Genomic DNA, 20008 nt, shown 5'->3' on the forward strand with positions numbered 1-20008 from the left:
CTTACTTCTACTACCCATCACTGCATTTGTTTCTCATTCCTTTTTCTTATGGAAACTGCTAGAGAATTTCTTGGTATTGTTGTTGTTGTTGTTGTTGGAATTACTAGCTGCATTAATCATCTTACCATTTTTTAAGCCAAGTTCCACTTTGATACCCACGACCACCAAGTCAGAAAAACTTGCAGTCACGCTTCCTACCATCCTCTCAAAAAATTATGGTCGCATTGGGTCGACGAACCAATCTACCAATTCTTTTTCAGTTAATGGAGGTTCCACTTGAGATGCAGTCTCTCTCCACCTTTGTGCATATTAATTAAAGGATTCATAATCTTTTTGGTACATGCTCAAAAATTGCCTTCTATTAGCATCTAGATCCATGTTGTACTTGTATTGTTTGATGAAAGAATCAGACAGATCTTGGAAACAACAAATGTGAGTCTGATCAAGGGTCAAGTACCATTTGGAAGAGGCCCCTTTCAAACTGTCTTGGAAACAGTGGATCATAAGTTCGTCATTGTCCATGTGAGCTGCCATCTTTCTATAGTACACGATGAGGTGACTTTTGGGACAAGTATCTCCTTCATATTGATCAAAGTTGGGTATCTTGAATTTTGCGGGGATCACCAATCCAGACACAAGGCATATTTCTCTGGCAGCAGCATCAAAGATCTGATCACCTTCCATTGCTCTCAGCCTTTTCTCAATAGTTTCAACATTTTCTCTCACCTTTTCATGTCTTTCATCACCTTCTTCAGACATATCAGGTATATCATACACTTGTTGATGATCATCGAAGTAGATTGAACTCGGGTGTGTAGGGCAGTGGGTGAAAAAGTGGGAATCACTTGATTAACTTCAGTAGTTAGTGGAACTATGTGCTAAGTAAACTATCCTTGAGGAGGAGGCACAAAACCATGAGGAAGACCAAAGGGAGGCCAAGTTGCTGGGGTAGTAACTGTTGGTTGAGGATTAATCACCAGATTGACGATCTCAGAAACAACTGTGGGTTGAGTATCCATCTTTGCACATAATATCTCTATGATTTGACCTATATTCCCACATAGATTTGTAAGCTCTTCATTGACTCTTTCCATCTCTTGATCTTGCTCGGCCATTCTACGTCAGGCTTGAGCTCTAGTGTTGTATTGGTTTAAGGGACTCAATATGGAGATTGGAAAGGAGATGACGGGAATGAGTTTTTATTTTGAGAAAAAATGCAAGTGTGATGAAATATGCATGAATGTAATGAAAGTGAAAATTTTAAAAGTTTCAAGGAACTCAAGAGATAATTGCAAACATCAAAAGGAAAATAACAATGGCCAAAAGAAACTTATTTCATTAATAAAAAAAAGTTACAAAGTTTGAGTACACTTTCAAAATTTCTAAACAAAGCTAAATAAAAGCTAAACAAAGTCCTAAGGAGATTCCCCTTGTAGCCTCAAGTTGAGCTTCTTAATTTGTTCTTCCATCTCAGCCTTCTCGAGCATAAGCTTATCCACAATCAACTTCCAAGGAGTATCTAACTGAACACCATAGGAAAATAAATCCTCTTGTACCTTCCTCTTCTTGTTGGAGAGCTCTTTTTCATTCTTCATCTTCAACTGCCTTTGAAGTTCTTCATCCTCATTGTTAATGACTTGATACTTGTTCTTCCAAGTGTCCCTTTTCTCGTTGCGCTTTGGTCAAAACAATATTTAACTTCTCTGCATCAGTCATGAAGATATAGGTAGGTTCTTTGTCAACTAAAGGCAAAGGCTTTTGGCGAGAATAAGGAATTTTCAAGTTGATGGCTCTATCTTGCACCCATTTAAGACAAGGTTCTAAGGAGACACAATTTGTATTCCCTAAAACTTTCCTTTCTGGCTTATGAACATGGCGCCAAGCATGCACAATATTCTCTTTGAGCACTTTGCAATCTTCACCTTCCTTAAAGAACAAACCCTCCAAGTGAATATTCTTTGGCTTATCTTTCATTGGATAATTGAGTTGATGACGAGCTAGGTTTGGGTTGTAACTGATGCCTCCTTTTGTGCCAAGAAGAGGTACATTAGAAAATCCTCCACAACTATCAATGATATTAACTCTATCATAGTCACGACTATACCAAACAATATCTGAATGTGTGAGCGACATAATCTTCTGCGACAAGAAAAAACCATCCTTAAGATCCCAAAAAACACAAGACCTAGGCAAGTGAGAAATAAACCACTTGTACAACATACGCACACCACATGTAATCATTCCTCTGCTATAATAATTCCTCAGATGAACAAAATGATAGACATCGACAAGCAAAGTAGGAACTGAATTTCCTATTAAGAAGATCTTCATGGCATCCATGGCAAGGAAGTCATCAAAACTAGGAAAGAGGAACAATCCATAGATAAGTAGAGCAAAAACAGCCTCAAACGCATCCACACTCCTCATTCTAGCAAAATACTAAGCTTTGTTCATTAGAAACTTAGCTATCAAACAAAGCATTTTTCCTTTTGTGGTCATGTGATCCCTGATCTTTGACATCTTCAAGTGAGTAGCCTTTGCAGTGTATTGATTTTTGGGATCTTCCTCCAAACCAGAAAATGGAGCTTTACTAGAAATAGGCACACCAAGAAAATGAGAGTACTCTTCAAGTGTTGGTATAAACTGATAGTCGGGGAAAGTGAAAACAATGATACACTGGATCATAAAACTGAATCAAAGTAGAAAAAGTCCATATGCCATGTTGATCTTCAAAAGAGAGAGAAAATGTCCATATCTTTTGCTGAAAGACTCTGTGTCAACAACCAAAGATCCCAATCTCCTTAGGTATTCTAACTTAGGACTCTTGAAAGTGTACTTTTGAGTCTTTTTCCTTCCAAAATCCATGATAAACCTAATGTTTGCAACAAAAGTTCCTAAGCTCCTTGAAAACTTTGTTAGAAAAATGATGTTTATGATGCACGGATGCATGAATGCACAAACACACAAACACACAAACAAGGGTCACACACAAATAGGGTTCAAAGGTTCGACGTCACGAGCATGAGGCCATGGGTCTAACCATCCCAAATAGGTATTGTAGCGGGGTATTCGTTACCATTAGAGATATTGACTAAATCCAAGGTAAGCCATACAAGTCGAGTCGCCACCACACTTCTATTTATCCAAAGGAATGGTTAGAAAGCGAACAAAAACCTAAAAGTTTTATTGAATCAAAAACTAGTAAAAGAGAGTCAGAGATCTGGGTAAGGGGGTTGGTTATGCAATGGGAATGTGTTAGGCACCCAAAACATCCTAGGTACTCCTAGGGAGCCCTTTTCACATTTTGTTGTAAGGTTGTTGTTTTGTGAAAAATTTGTTTGTGCAAACATGATTGAAGAGATGAGAAGAGAATATACAAGTTATTTACATTTTTATGTTTGGATGGATAAACCCATTGCCTACATACCATCTTAAAAAAGGTAGGATCAAAACCTCGTAGTTCGGGGTAAAAATCTCAAAATGAGTTGGTGAATTGATTGGTCCAAAAGCCTTAAGGTCTTTTGTTATCAAAGGGAGAAAACTCAACCTAAAACCACAAATCCACCATGTGAGGATAGCTTCAACATGCTAGTGAGGGGTTAACCCTATAATAAGCATGGAAGACTCATTGTCCATCACTAAGGATATAGGTGAGTATTACATCTACCTCAAGGATAACTCAAACTTAATAGCTAAAGGTTATGAAAAAGTGATTTAAGAAAGTGGCCATTGAAACCACAAAAGCATTTGAATGGGTTATATTTACCAATGAAAAGTATTTGCAAAAATGGTCAAAGTTGACTTAGAAGTTCAATTCAAAATAAGTATTATGAAAAGAGAGTTTGAAAATCAAAAGTATAAGGCTTAGGTTTCTAATGTTGAAAACAAGTGTTAGATGTTTGCACAAGAGTTTTGGCTTAGGTTAGAGTGGAGGGAAGAAGAAGAATGGCTAAAGTCCTAAGCAATACAAGAGGTAAGGGACAAGAAGCAAAACCACAAATGGAGTTCCCCTCTTGAGATCATATTGATGATCCAAGTAGCTCCCATCCTTTGGAATAAGCAATCACGTAAGCATAAACTTGAGCAATCAACAAACAAGTCTCTTAGCAAACTCCTCAATGAATCTTGGATTTCTCTCCCTTGGAAGCCCATGGCAATGGTTCCCCAAATGGGCTCAATGTTAGAGTCCCTAGCATAAAGACAACACACATCAAAAAGTTCTATTAACAATCAAAGAATGGACAGGAGGGAGTTTAGAATATGGTCCTTTCAATGTTCATCTTCAAGCTTTAAGCACTCTAAAGGCATGAGGCCTAGTTGCTCTTTGACATTTAAGCATTCTAAAGGCATGAGGCCTAGTTGCTCTTCAAACTCCATTAGCTTGGGTAAAGTCCTAAGATCTAAGTCCATTTTGTCCAATTCTTTGCATTTGGTTCACAACAAACAGACAAACACAAGCACAAAAGATATATATACAATTATATGCTCAAGTGAGTAAAAGGCAAATGGCATTAGCATAAACATGTGCTCAAGTGAGCAAAGGAAAAAGCAAATGAATAATATGTATAAGAATAGTAAATTGCATAAAAAGTAAAGAGCAAAAGTAAATGTTAATGGTTAATGATTAGTGTTAATAGTTAGTGTGCCATAAGGCAAATTTAGCGCTATGTTAAGCAATCGTAATTGGACTTATGTAGAAGTCACAACTATCAGAGGCCGGTCAATAATAATGTAGACAACAACACAAGTTAGAAGTCTTGATTAGTGAACCAAGTTCCAACAACTTGCCATGCCAAAAAGAAGAAGAGAATTGATCTTGTATTGGTTTAAGTCTTTTGCATGATTTAGGAAACAACTTATCCTTAATGCAAAGCCATTCACTTGATCAATTGATCAAGATGAATTAGATTTGAATCAAGGAAGATTAAGTCTCCCTAATCAATGCTAACTTATCAACCTTCAACTCATTGATCAAACAAGAAAAAGAAGAAGAAGAAGAAAGAGATGAATAATGGAAAAGGAAATGGAAAGAATAAAGTGCATAAGGTGAAATAAAATGTACCAATGCATGTGTGTTGACCAAATGACATTGAAAGTCAAAGTCAAACAATGAGAAACCAGATATGGGATGAAGATTGGAGGTCAAATAATAATCAAAATATTTTTGGCATTTTTAATATTAAAATAAACTTGAATTAAAAATAAAAGCAAGTTCAAACTTCAAAATCACTTCAAATCAACCTTGAAAGGTCCAAGTGATTTATCCCAAGTTCAACAAGGTCAAACAAAGTTTGACAAAAAATTTCAGCATTTTTAAAAGTCAGAAACTATTTTTAGTCAATTAAAAATGAATAAAAATAACCTAATTGAACTAAAATCTCAAGTAAATCTCAAATCAATTAAAAAATTGATGAGAATATTTTTCATAGATCCATCATCATTCAAATAGGTTAGGAAAATATTTTTGTATTTTTTGCATATCAAAAACTATTTAAAATGAATTAAAAATAACCAGAAAAGAGAAAATTCACAAAAAATATCAAATGACAAAATAAAAAATATTAAAAAACAATTTTAGAAACTAGAATTTAAATAGAGAAGAATGAAATTGATCCCATATTTTTTGGATTAAAAATAAAGAAGTTATGAATTTTTGAAAATAAAGGAAATAAAAGAAATTAAATCAGAAATTAATAAAATCAAAAAAACCAGGAGCGTCTGATCAAGCCTCATTAATTGACATGGCTGATCAGACGCTCCACATGCGCGCTTCCATGGTAGGCTTTAGTCAACGCGAAACATGTGGCATTATTGAAAGTAAACAAAATGCATGGCTGAGATTAAAACGTGGGAGATGCATCTAATGATCCAGCGCCACTGTCTTCTCCGGCGAGCACTCAAGCTCCGGCCAGAGTTGCAGGTCCTCCAAACTCAACCAAAATCCACGATCTAGGTACCTAATTAAAGCTGGGGTGATGTACATCACCCCTGTACCATCCATTTCTACTCTAGATCTCCATAGTGAGAGAAACCAGAGGTTGAAACTTGATGATGTTCATCATGAACTTGTTAGATTTTGAAAATTGAATGCACAACAATGATGCCTCTATGGAGAGGACTTCAGACAACACAATAGCCAAGCAAATAGGTCAAGAAATAGTGAGTTTCGAAGAAAAAACCAGTTGAAGAGAACCTTTGAATTGTGGTGATCTGAGCTTGCTTCCTTTGGCCAAACAGAAGTACAATGGACTATGAGAGAGAGGTCTAGGAACTTTAGATCTAGAAATTCAACCAGATTTAGTTGAATTTCAGATCTGAGAAATTTGAATGAAAATGAAATAGTTCCTTTGGTGAGAGGTTTGGTTTTCAATTCAGCAGTATTTCAGGTTGATTCATGGGTCCAAATTGAACGGAATGGTGCTTCTATTTATAGCCAAGCATGGTGCAAGCAATGAGAAATCCGTGGGTGCATGGCAAGTGGATACTCTTTGCATGGGCTTGCATGATCATGTAAAAGGCCCAAATTCAATGCCAAATGCAATCTGCAGTGTAATTGAGCTGAAATGGACGTGTAGTTGGCAATGCACAAGCTTGTGTAATGAGTTCCAACATGTTATGCACAATTATGCCTAAAACTTCTCCTCTTCGAAAATGCCATTTGCCAAATCCAAACATGAGCATGTGAGTAATGGTTGGAAAGGTCTAGATGTAAGGAACAAATGTTATGTTGGGAAAAAATCCATTTGAAGTGTGGAAATTAGTGGATTTTGAGTTTAAAGTGTAAGGTGCAAAGCATGCAAAGGTGAGGTTTCCAAATTTGGCCAATGTTCAAGCCCCTCTTTTTTGATGATGCAAACCTCAAATGAAAACACCTCTAACATCAATGTTGTAGATCTTTTCAAAACAATCAAAATGGACTTAAATTTTGCATCATTTGGATTTTGTATGAAAGAGTTATGGGCACTTGAAGTTGGACTTTTTTGCCTTTCAATGCATTTGGTCCAAAGTGACCTATAATGTTTTGCATTATCACATGTATTTCCTTTGAGATTTTGAAATTTTGTTCAACATAACATTTGAATTAGACATCTTCAGATTTCCAATTCATTTGATCCCACCTCAAAATCATAAAAAATTAATGAGTTATGTTCTTGGGAAGTTGACCCAAAATTAGGGTTTCAGTCAAAATGACCTATAATGTCTTGGAATGGATGATGACCTTCCAAGCTTCAAATCAATTTTTTATGAACATGAAAGTTGTTCATATTGTCCTTAAGAACATTTTTGCTTTTGAGACCATCTCCATTTGACCAACACATAAAAAGTTAGGTCTCAGTGCATTTCAAAATAGTTAGATGAATTGACTGATCAACTTCTCAAGTCCATGTCTCATATCTTGATGAATTGATGATTAAGGGAACTCAAATAAGTTCCAATATGCATGAAATGATGAATTAAAGAACTTCCCTTGATTTTATTTGATCATGGGCTGAGGTTGCTTTAGGAACAAGGCATTGTGGTACACAAATGAATTAGGGTTTCTATGGGAAACAAACCTCAAACTCTTGACTTGCTTTGATCAAAATGATGAATTGAGATATTTGGGAGGCATATTTGATGGGTAAGAGCTTTGGGAACCAATGCCATGCTTGTTTTCATCTTCTCTTGACCATATCTTTGCACAAAGGACCTCCTTGAAGCTCTTGACCTTGTGATTGCTCAAGCTACAAACAAAAGATGTTAGTGACATATTTTTGTGCTTTTGGTTAGTGAATAAAGATGATAAGAGCAATAATATACAATTAAATCATACTTGGTGATCTCAAACCACTCACAAGAGGTCCCACCCAAAGGCAAGGGGAACCAAGATGCTTATGATCCTTGAGGCTATGCAAATGAAATGTTATGATGCCATGAGGGATCTTAGGATCAAAATTAGGGTCTTACAGGTATGTACTATGGTTTTATGTTGTACCTATACAACGGGTTCTACAAAGGTTCCCAAAAATCATTAACCCATCTTTCGGATATTATCAACACACCAATTACTCGTGAATTAATAATATTCTCAAGAGAACCTCATTTGAGTGAAGTATCGCGTATCAACTATTATGGATTTACACCCTCATAGTCATCACACTACATCCTAAAGGCCAAGTGGGGTAAAGGGGTTACTATGGTCCTCAGCTTCTCAGGTTACCTAAATCAATATAGTATGTGTTTTCGCAATTGCTTGACCAACAATACTAATTTTAAAGGGAACCTCAACATGAGTGGTGGATTCTCAAGTCAACTTGTTCATGATTAAACTCCCTATAATCCTTATTGAATATACCACATCCCATCTTATTTATGTACACTCAAGTCCAGGTTAGGACTTACCTCACCACACAATGGATCACCCAAAGCAAAGAATCCAAAAAAGCAAGGCAAACAACTAATAAAAATAACAAAAATACAATCAAAATAGGCTTAACACTCTTAGAAAGGTTTTCCCTATTGAAGTCTCCATTTCTGTCGCTGTGAGAATCAGATATCAAGCTATTGTATTACCTTGAATCACAAAACATTAAATGTTCACCACCGAACTTTAATTTATCCAAATGAAAGGGAAAAGATCGAATGAAACCCTAATTGTGCAATGTAAAAACAATGCGAAGAGATCTAAGGTTCGGGAGTTGGTTATACTAAGGGTAGGTATTAGCATCCTAAGTATCTATAGTATCCTATAGGAACCTTTTGAAAGTATTTGTGTGATGTTATTGTTTGTTTGATATTGTTTGGAAATGTTTTATTGGGAAGGACCTAAAGGTTTTATTAAGTTTGCTCGCCAAAAATTCACGGTCATGTTCCTATGTATCCTTATATGGATGTAATCAGAGCAACCATAGTTCACCTAACTAAGGGTGAAAGAACACTTGATAGTGATCAATGTTCCAAAGGGGGAAGTAAGTGTTTGTAACAAACACACTTACAAGAGTTACAGACTCTTACTTAAATCTAAGTTGTAAGTGAAAATGACTCTAACAAGGTCAAGGGGAACTCGGGATTGCTAAACTACCTATGATATTAAGTCAATAAAGAGTTCTTTCTCTTGGGTTTGGGCAAAAATATAAACAAATGATAAGCAAGATGTTCAATCATGACATCCACAAAGATAAGCAAGAGATAAAGAAAGACGGTCAAACATGACATAAAAGGTAAACAAATGGTAAAGAAAGATGTCCAAGCATTACATCCACAATGATAAGCAAATGAAGAAGATTTTCAAGCATGATATCAACATAGATAAGCACATGATAGAGAAGATGTTCAAGAATGACATCAAAGGTAAGAAAATGGTAAAGAAGATGTTCAAGCATGGCATCAACAAGGACAAATAAGGATGGAGAAGATGTTCAAGCATGACATCCACAAAGGTAAACACATGATAAATAAGATGTTTAAGCTTGACATCTACAGAGATAAGCAAATGAAGAATATGTTCATACATGACATCAATACAAAGATATGGAAGCATGATCCTAACAATATCAAGCATGGTATGTAAACACATAGGTACAACATGTGAACATGAACAAAGATACAACAACATCACTCAAAGATGTATAAAGTTAACATGAATATGAATGACATGGATATATCATCATGAAGAAAAAAAGATGAATGACATAACAATGCATGAACATGTATATGGATGTCATAATAAGTATGAATGAACATGTATATGCATGAAGTAAGACATGGTTTAGACATAACATCAACTTAATCATGAAAACAAGTTAAGGTATTCAAGACATGCATGTTAAGGTTCAATATGATCACAATCAAAGGTTCAACATCATACGAAAGGTTTGAACATGTAAGTATACAAGTCATACAAAGACATCTTATCACAAGTTTAAAGCATTTGCAAACACATAAACAAAGAGAAACACAAGGACACACATGCACACAAAGGTTCAACAAGACATGAAAGAATTACATGTGAATCATGGATCAATGGTAAAGTAAACACACAAAAGTTCATGGCATAGTAACAAAGTTCAAAGCACCTAAACATGTGAACATACGTTAAAGTAAGTCAAAATTAGGTGAAAACCAAAAGGCACATATTAACAACATCAAACAAAGTTCATATATGATGCACAACATTCATACAAGTCATGGTGATCAATAAAAATTAAAGTATCAACCAAAGAAGGTCATTTGAAACCCTAAAACAAATCTAAAAGGTACCAACTTTGGACATGCATAAGTATGTGAAAAATAAATCAACTTTGGAATTTCTTTTCACCATCATAAAATAGATAAAATTATGAACACATAGCAAAAAGAGTGGTTCAAAAAGGCTTAGGGATCATCAAGTTATGAACCTTTGAAGTTGTGAAAAATAACAAAAATAAATAGGCAAAAAAATAATGGAAAAAAATGGGTTTGGGGCGAGGGGGATTCGAACCCCAGAATTCTTGCACACACAAAGCCTTAACACACATGCTTCAACCACTGGGGTGGTGATACATATGTTTACTTATTTGCAAATAATTAATTATATAATAAAACAAGTTTCAGAAATTTAAAAATGGCGTCATCATCATCTTCTTCCTCGTGTTTCGACATCACCATTATCATTCAAACTCAACATTCTATCTCTCTCATTTCTCAATGAAATTCAAAGATGGGAATATCAAAGTTGCTTGAAATTTAACAAGGAATTTAATGGTATAATTTAATTGAACTGAAACTCAAAGAATAAGAAACACGATCCTAAAAACCAGAAACTAAACCTAGATGTTCAGTCATGCCAAACTTCACATACACACATGATAAATTGCAATTGACCTAGGGTCCATAATCAGCACATCAAATGCTACATTTTTGCATCAGAAACCAAACATTAATGATGTGAGTATGTCTGACTTCCAAGATAAGAAAAGCTTACCTATTGGAGCAAGGTCCAATGCCTTTTCTACTGGTTACAAATGAGAACTGATGATCTGGTGAGCTTTCTTGGACCATAGGGAAGCTTTTTGAATGCTCACTTGTGCTTGAGAACCCCTGGACTCTTCTGACCAAATCAACTTTCAAAGTGAGAGTTGTAAAATGATGATGGAGGTGTTACAATTGTGTGTTAATGGTTTGGACAACTTCTATTTGATGTTTAGAAGGTGTTTGGATGGTTGGTTTGAAGAATTTTCTATAGAAATGGAATTTGGAAGTTTGAGGTTTGGATGCAGTTCTTGGTGTTTTGTGTTCTGAGGCTTGACCCTCTATTTACAAAGGCTCTAAAGGGCTCAAGTAACTTGCAGAAATTGATCTTAGTTCAATTTGAATGCTGGTTTGGGTGTTTGGTTTTATTTTGCACAAAAGTGCAAGTTGGCTTCATGAGGAAAATGTGGAGTGAATCAAGGATCTTGGCCATGATTTTCTGAAGTCTAAGAGGTTGCTTTTGGCATTAGAGGTTAAGTGTGATCAAAGGACACAATTTTAGAGGCTCAATACAAGAGTGGTTGGAAAAAGCTTGCTTTATGCAAATGGATATCAGGCTTTATGCAAAATGTTCCAAAAATCGCATTAAAGGCTCAATTCTGTGTAATACACCAAAGACTTATGTACTTATCTGATTAGGGAGAGATTTGTACGCAAAAGGACCTGTTATTAAGGGATTTACACATTTGAAATGGTTTTCCTCCAAGGATTCATCATGAACATGACTTGAAATTCAAGTTTGGAACCCTGACTTCTCATTTTCGAAACTCATAGCTCATGCATGGGAAAAATGTACTTATACTCTTTGGAAAGCCCAAGACATGCTCTACAACTTTCATGTTTTGCGTTTTTGCTGAATCAAAGTGGATCATAATGAAAACTGACTCCAAAGGTTATTACTTTTTAGGGATCAAAGCTAACTTGAAAATATTCTAAGTGTTTCAACTTTAGAGGCCAACTTCATGGCCTCATAACTCAAAACCCTTGAACTTTTAGGGAATCAACCCTCTAGGACAATGTTGAAGTATGGAACAAGAGCTTTCATTTATGGTTTGAAGAAAAGAAAATGTCTGCTTGGATTGGAAGTTATTTCTTGAGAAAGTAGTGCACTTGAACATGAAATTTGTGGACTTAGAAAATTTTCTTGGATTGGAAGTTTTGCCCCTTTTGTAAGTTACCTTAATTCTATTGATTTTTATTGATAAAATTCATCAATTAAACATATCTTAATTAAATTTAACTTGAGAATTTCATATTTGATCATAAATCTCAAAAGTCAGAGGTTTGACTTTGTAGTGCATTGGTTGTGTATCAAATGAATTTGAATTTCTTGATCTTCAATGAATTCAAACTCTTGAGCCAATTTAACATCATGGATGGTCTCTAAGGATGTAATTGAGTGTCTTGAGTCATGTATCAAGTCTTGAGATCATGTCTTGATCAAAATTATCATATGAAATTGAATGTTGTTGAGAAACCATAATTGGTGAGCCAGATGAAAATGAAGCTTGATGCACTTGTGATTAGGCCAAAATACACTTATTTGTTGATGGAGAGAGAACTATTGAGTGTATGAGAACTTGGTTTATTGATTATTAATTTAAAACTTTGACTGATCAATCCTTTGAGCTTTTTGAGGGAAACCCTAATTCACAGGTGAAACAAAACCAGACATATCTTGATTTTGAGGTTAGCTATGCATGAATGATGTCTAGGATGCAAATTATTATTAAATATAGGGGTAAAATTTGGGGTGTGACACTAAGCAGCGAATGCGATGTAAGCATATGATGCATTTATTCTTCAAGAACGTAGCAACAATCGAAGCGGCTCCTTTCGAGTTATTGTTGTTGCTGAGTTGTTGAGTCTGAATTCTCTTATTATGGATACATTCCTACTGCAAAATTAAGTTGTTATTGCTGAGTTCGAAGCAGAAATGGAGGAACCTGAACCGTTACAAATCAGAAGCGAATCAGGAAGCAATGTGTCTTCTTTGATGAATCAACATGAACGATTTTCATAGGTTGGTATATGAATAATGTGTTGATGATGCTAATGAACAACGGAGAGGGTTTGTTTCGAGTTTAGTTGTTCATGATTTTTAGAGTGATTGGGAGAAACCACAGTGGTTTCGTGGAGGTATGAAGTTTATGATGGTGGTGTGTTAGATGGAAAAATAAGAGAGACGCGGTTGATGGCTTAAGGAATTTGGAGGTTATTTAGGTTGTAGCTTCAAGTGTGGTTGCAAATCTGTGGCTCTGTGAAATTATGGAAGAGATTTAAGGAAGAGGGTAAGTGCATGAAGAGGATGAAAGGTGGCGCGGGTGCTCTTGTTGAAGGAAATGGATCTGAATTGAGTGAACGAAGGGGGTGGACAAAGGCAATAATGTCGTCGCCTCCGGCAAGGAGAAAAAGGATGGATTGATGGAAGAGAAATTTTAGTTGGAAATAGGAATTGATTGTTGGTTCGTGATGCCTGAATATAGGTCCAAGGAGAAGAGGAAAAGTCTTTTTTTCTTCAGCTTCATTAGGAGAGAGTGGTCAACAAAGCCGTTGGGAGTGGAGAGAGTTTTTTTTCCAGGCCTTGTTTGGATCAGCTCTCTTGAAAAAACTGTTTTTTTTCTTGTCATTTGGGACACGTGTCACCAAGTGATAAGAAGGAAAGAGATATTTTTTAATTTCTGATTTTTTATTTAATAATATTATTATTTAAATATTAATTTTGATATGATAATGGAAATGAATATGGATTGCTAATATTGGCCATTGATTAATCTTGAACTAACGATCATGATTAAATCAAATAAGCACACATTGTTAGATAATTTAAAATGCCTAGAATGCCCCTTCTAGATAATTTGATTAATTTAAAACAATTTAAATCAATTAAATCAAATAAAATTCACATCTTTTAAAATGAATGTGATAAAAATAAAGTAAGAACATGGAAAAATCTATTTAATTATCCTGATTAATTTGACAAATGAATAAAAATGAATAAAATTCGGGCGGAAATATGCTAAAAAAATTAAATCGAATACGCTAAAATGATCAGCGCGAAATAAACCTCTCAGAAAAATACAGGTTTTGAAATAAATTTTGATCGGTTAAACAAACATATGCTGATTAAAATGCGACTAAAAAATTAGTCAAAAAATATAACGAGCACGTCAGGTTAAACTACGCGAACCGTAGATTAATAATACTGATGTCTGCAGGCTCGATTTTGAAATTTTTTACCAACTAATTTTACATGTATTTGAGAAATGATTCAATCGATCTGTCTATATGTCCTAAAATTTATTCTGGCTTATATTTTAGGTATTATTCATGATGAAATGCATGTTATGCTATACAGATGATGCAAACCAAAAATAAAAATGAATGTAATAAAGTTTTAAAAAATGGCTTGGACAAAATTGGGATATGACACTAACAAGGGAAAACATTATTTTATTAAATCAAAAACATTGGAATTTAAATAACAGAAAGTGGGAAATTGCAGGAATTGAAACAAAGTAGGGAAGACGAAAATTTAAACACAATTAAAGACTAGAAACACATAGGTGAGACTACTCATTGACATAAGTATCATAATTTCTTGAGGTATTCTTCTTGATGATAGCCACATCCTTTTCCATATTTTGTATTGCTAGATCATTTTGTTGGCATATCTCTAGAAGATTGTTTACAGCTGTGTTTTCTGCGGCTGGCTGGATTGTGATTTTTTCTTCATCCATAAATTCTTTTTTTTATTCTCCATGATAGATACATACCCTCATTCTTATGAGAAAGGATTGACCAATCTTGTTGTGAGTTGAATCCACTATTTTCTCCCATTGTGTCGATTCTGAAAGCAACTAAAATTTTGGTGATTAGAGCTCCATAAGGAGTCCTTCCGTTCAAGTTTATTTGTAGTGGTTCATGAGAAGAAGCATGCCTTCAACCAGATTTATTTGAAATTTTTGGATTGTAGCCACAAAGGAACTAAATCTTCCTTAATGACGAAATCAAGGTTGGTTTGCCTTGGTAGGAGTATCCTTGTGATTAGGTAGTGTGCAACATAAATATTTTTCTTTAGATATTTTCCTATCCTCCATAAGATTCATAACAAAGGTATGACGATGGATAGTTTTAACTTCTTAAACTTTATTGGTCCCTCATAGGTATATGATATCCATTGGAATGTCAACTCAAACATTCTTCCAAGTGATCTCCATGGATGTCAATTTATATTCCTTTTATGGTTGATTTTAAAGACGAGCTTTCAACAGTAGGTTTTTATAGAATTTTCTCACAATATTTGGAAATATTTGATCAGGTACCTTTGTGAAGAACTCTCTTAGAAACCCTTGACAACTATGAACATATGACTTGAATTTGTTGAGGAAATTCTCCCCCATAACATCGGGTCGTATCACATTTCAATTGGATATCACACTCATTTCTTGATTTTTTATGCTATACCTTCTAAAAATAGTCCTCTTGATGAAGAATATTCATTTTAAAGGCATTTTGATGAGTCAGGAATCATGATACTTATGGTGTAGAGGGGGACTCACACAAGAACACAAGGAGAAAAAGAATAAAAGTCTGAGATGTAAAAGAAGGGAATATAGTTACCTATTTACAATGCTTCTTCTAGCGGTTTGGGCGTGCAAAAGTTTCACAAAATTAATGAAGACTTGGCCCAGAAAATATGAGAAGAAAAACCTTCTCAAAAGAGGTAATCTAATTAGCTAGATTAAGGCCCTAATCGATTATATATTGATATTTTTGAAGATCCCACACATTCACCATTAATGCACTGATTTTATTTACTTGGAGGTGAAAATTAAATTTGATTTGGTCGGAAATTTTGAAGCATGTGGATTACCTAATTGATTAGCTTCTTGCTTTTCACCCTCCTTGGTGCTTTTTGAGCCTTGAGTTGAATTTTAACTTTGTCACCCTATTTTTTTCACCCTTACACATTTTGTTTACACGCCATTCTTGACAAATGCTAAAAGCTAATTTATTTTATTATTGAAAATATTTTCAAATCGATGAGCAAATAAAATCAATTATCTAAAGGGTTAATCAGAGTTTTCTAATTAGTCAACCTTAAAATATTATACTACCTTATTTATCAAGTACCCTTAATAAAAATTCCCATTTCTAGGGAACGACAACAAAATGGAGCACATCCTTCTTTATGAATCATTGGATACGATAGTTGGTTAAACACACTATAGATATATCCACTACAAAATTATCTTCTCAACCTGCTAAGAGGTTGTCTAATTATCATAGATTGTAAATGTTGAGACCATCATCAACGAACATTTTCTTTGATCACAATCGCCGATATACATCGTCAATAAACATCCTTGGATCACAAGCATTAGTAAAATCAAACCCTACTATATACTCTAAGGTATACACTTTACTTTGCAAAACTTCATTTAATACAAACTACGACTTCATTAAAGATGTAAAGCATCCCTGTTGTCGCAACCTGAAAAATACAGTGCGCGAAAAAACAACCGGCGAAAGAAAAAGACAGGAGAGTCGCCACCGTGCGTTATTCATCCCAAAGGAGGGAAAGGAAACGCTCGAAATAAACCTGAAAAAGGAAAGGACAAGACGAGGTCTCGCAACCAAATCTTGGGTTCGGGAGTCGGTTATGCGAAGGGGAGGTATTAGCACCCCTACGCATCCGTAGTACTCTACGGGATCCACTTTTGTGGTTTTTGTCTAAAGGGTGTGGGTTTACCTAATGTGTTTATTTACTAAAAAGGTTAAGAGAAATGACTCGCGCGGATGTCGCATCCACTGCATACGTATCTCATCTGAATATGAGAATCAGAGTCTTCGTAGCTCGACTGACCTATGGGTTAGGGGATGTGTGCTCGCTAAGACATCGCGTCTTATGCCTACGTATCTCATCTGGAATGAGAATCAGAGCAAGCCGTAGGTCGGCTAACTACGGGGTTGTGGATTGGGTTTTGGACGAACGACGTCACTACGCAATCTACCGGATGCTCGACCTTTGGAGACTTACTCGCCTGTAGTAGAAGGAGTAAACGTGTGTTATGGAGAAGAAAAATCAATGAAGGGTTTGTTTGCATTGTAGGAACGCGCATGCAAAAGGGTAATGAGGATAAGACCTCATAGCTCTTAACCCTGGACAAAGGAACCTGCATAAAGTAAACACAAAAACATTGCCTCCTATCGAGGTCTTCCAGCTAGGAAAGCAGTAAAATGCGGGAAAAATGTAAAAGTACCACGCGGATAAAGATCCGAAGTAACAGCAATTAGAGGAATGGGAAACCCTGAGATCCTTCCAAGCTAACATCATCAAAGAAAGTGGGTCAGTACAGGTAATCGGAATGAACCTCCAGGGGTTATCCCACAAATAAAGTGGGAAACCACGCAAGTTATCCTTGCAAAAGTCATGTGCCTTCACAAAAACTCAACAAAAGGGTTAGTGAAACAAGATAGGGTAACCAAGAGTTGCCCCCAAATCAAAATGTAACCACATGAATAATTCCATCAAAATTCACAAAAAGCTCACAAAAAACAACCAAGGGTAGGAGGCCTAAATCTCTTGTCAAACACATGCATCAAAAGGGTATCAAATTCACCCATAATACCTCATACATTTAGAGCATTCAAATTAAAGGCATAAAGATGATGGATATAGGGCAAACCTGATTGGAGAGCTTGATTGAAATTGAGTTGCACCCGTGAGGTTTACAAAACAATCTTTAGGGTTTATGTGAGGCAGAGGTGATTCTGTGCAGTTGAGTTCCCTTCAGGGTTTGGAGGCTGCTCTGAACTCTATTAGTTCTTCTCTCACTATCTTTTTCCTCAGGGTTTTGTTCCAAGGAAACCTTAGAGTATTTTGTCTCCCTCTTCCCTTTTCTCAAGTGAAGCCTTGGTATTTATAGACTGAATTTCATGGTTTTGTGGGCTCAAATGAGAGAGACCCAAGTCCAAAATTTTTTATTATATTTTATTTATTTATTTATTTATTTATTTTTAACTTTCTTTCTTTTTTTGTTCGTTTTTTTTTTTTTAAGTTTCTTGGATCTAATTCTGATTGACATGATGAAATGCAATGTATCTAATGTTAAATGACCTAAAAATGAATGCATGAATGAGGGGTAAAGCGTATGCTTCCAGGAAAAATGAAGGGTAAATTTTGGGGTATTACAGCTGCCCCTATTCAATCAACTGGAGACCTGGAAAGAAGATAGCAGCGACTTTCGTGCTTTCGAGGTTTCAAGGGATTGAATACAATAAAAGCCCAAAAATTTGCACTGAAGTGAAGTGAAGTAACAATGCCTGTCAGAATCGGCAAAGAGGTGGTCTTGAAAGAAGAATCCGTCTGGTACGGTGAGAGTCAGTCTGAATACCGAAAATGAATGTTAACTTGGATACCAAAATAAATGGTAACACAGAAATAACCATGGCCTGAATGCCGCTCATCAGTCTGAATACTGGAAATGACTTCGATCTGAACATCGGGAGATATGAGATTATTAATATCGGTCTGAACACCGAGAGGCTGGCCTGAATGCCACAAGTTGCGTCGACCTGAACGTCGGAAACTTCTTCGATCTGAACATCAGAAAACTGGCCTGAACGCCACAAGTTGCATCGACCTGAACGTCGGAAACTTCTTCGATCTGAACATCGGAAAGACTTGGCCTGAATGCCACTTCGATCTGAATATCGGGAAAACTGGCCTGAATGCCACTTCGATCTGAATATCGGAACACTGGCCTGAATGCCACTTCGATCTGAATATCGGAACACTGGCCTGAATGCCACAAGTCGCATCGACCTGAACGTCGGAAACTTCTTCGATCTGAACATCGGAACACTGGCCTGAATGCCACTTCGGTCTGGATACCGGAAAACTGGCCTGAATGCCACTTCGGTCTGGATACCGAAAAACTGGCCTGAATGCCACTTCGGTCTGGATACCAGAAAACTGGCCTGAATGCCACTTCGGTCTGAATACCGGAAAACTGACCTGAATGCCACTTCGGTCTGAATACCGGAAAAACTTCATGCCTGTCAGCATCGGCAGAAATATGGAAAGATAATAGAGGCGACGCATGGGCCAATGACACTTGCTGGGGATAACCAAGGTGGGTCATGAACAATCTTCAGTCTGAGTACTGGAAACAACTTCTAGCTTATCACTTGGGATACCGAGAATGTTTTATGCTTACATGCGTATGTTTGAATTTTTCAATGGCGTAATGCTCCATGAAAATGGAAATGCTACGCGATTTGGAAGGATGCAATGCAATATGATTCTACATGCAGGGATGCGAAATGCTGGGTAGAATGCCAAGCTGAGGCAAGGGGATCTGCCGGGGAAATGATCACCATCTTCTGGACCCTGGCAAGGCTGTTGGAGATGCACAGCGCAAAGAATTCTGTGGGGAAATGACCCGCCACACGGTGTTCTAGCAATGACGAAATACCGAGATTCTGACTGGGGAGAGAACGACACTGAACACCTGTTGTTGGGGAAAGCGATAGTGGTTCTGGCAACCACGATCTGCGAGAGATGACTCAACAGGGGAAGCAAACACTGATACGGTACCGAGGTTCTGCTTCAAGGAAAGAAACCATGGATCTGGCATTGGGGTTATCGATCTGGCCTCGAACTCTAAGGAGCAGCCACTTCTGCTGGGAAGATACAGTTTGGCAATGTCAACTCCGCTGGGGGTATACAATCTGGCACTGTCAACTCTACTGGGGAGTGTATATTCTAAAACAACCGCTTGGGGAAGTACGGTGGTGAGAACCTGCTGGGGATTGAAGAATCCAACACTCTGATCAGCTCTGCAGGGATAAGACACCGAATTCGTCTGTTGGTGACCTCACTGGGGAAGATATTCACGATCATCTGCAAGGGGATTTTAATGAAATGCCCTGAGGGTATCTGTTCTGAATAGACGATCCAAAGCACTTAAAATTTACAGCAATTTTAAATGTTTATTGAGCATGTACCTGT

At 36.4% G+C, this 20008-nt stretch overlaps 1 protein-coding gene across 1 annotated transcript; it reads right to left on the reverse strand.

Annotated features, from left to right (window-relative positions):
• Positions 1-1629: 1629 nt before the first annotated feature.
• On the reverse strand, positions 1630-2427 carry LOC127103351 (uncharacterized). Its single transcript, XM_051040623.1, has one exon. It carries the CDS (start codon positions 2425-2427, stop codon positions 1630-1632), a length of 798 nt encoding a protein of 265 aa, XP_050896580.1.
• Positions 2428-20008: the final 17581 nt, after the last annotated feature.

This window comes from Lathyrus oleraceus, chromosome 7 (genome assembly GCF_024323335.1).
Source record: "Lathyrus oleraceus cultivar Zhongwan6 chromosome 7, CAAS_Psat_ZW6_1.0, whole genome shotgun sequence".
Taxonomy (NCBI): Eukaryota; Viridiplantae; Streptophyta; class Magnoliopsida; order Fabales; family Fabaceae; genus Lathyrus; species Lathyrus oleraceus.

Coding starts and splice junctions, on each gene's coding strand:
- LOC127103351 (XM_051040623.1), bottom strand. CDS start 2,427: ATGAGGAGTGTGGATGCGTTTGAGGCTGTTTTTGCTCTACTTATCTAT.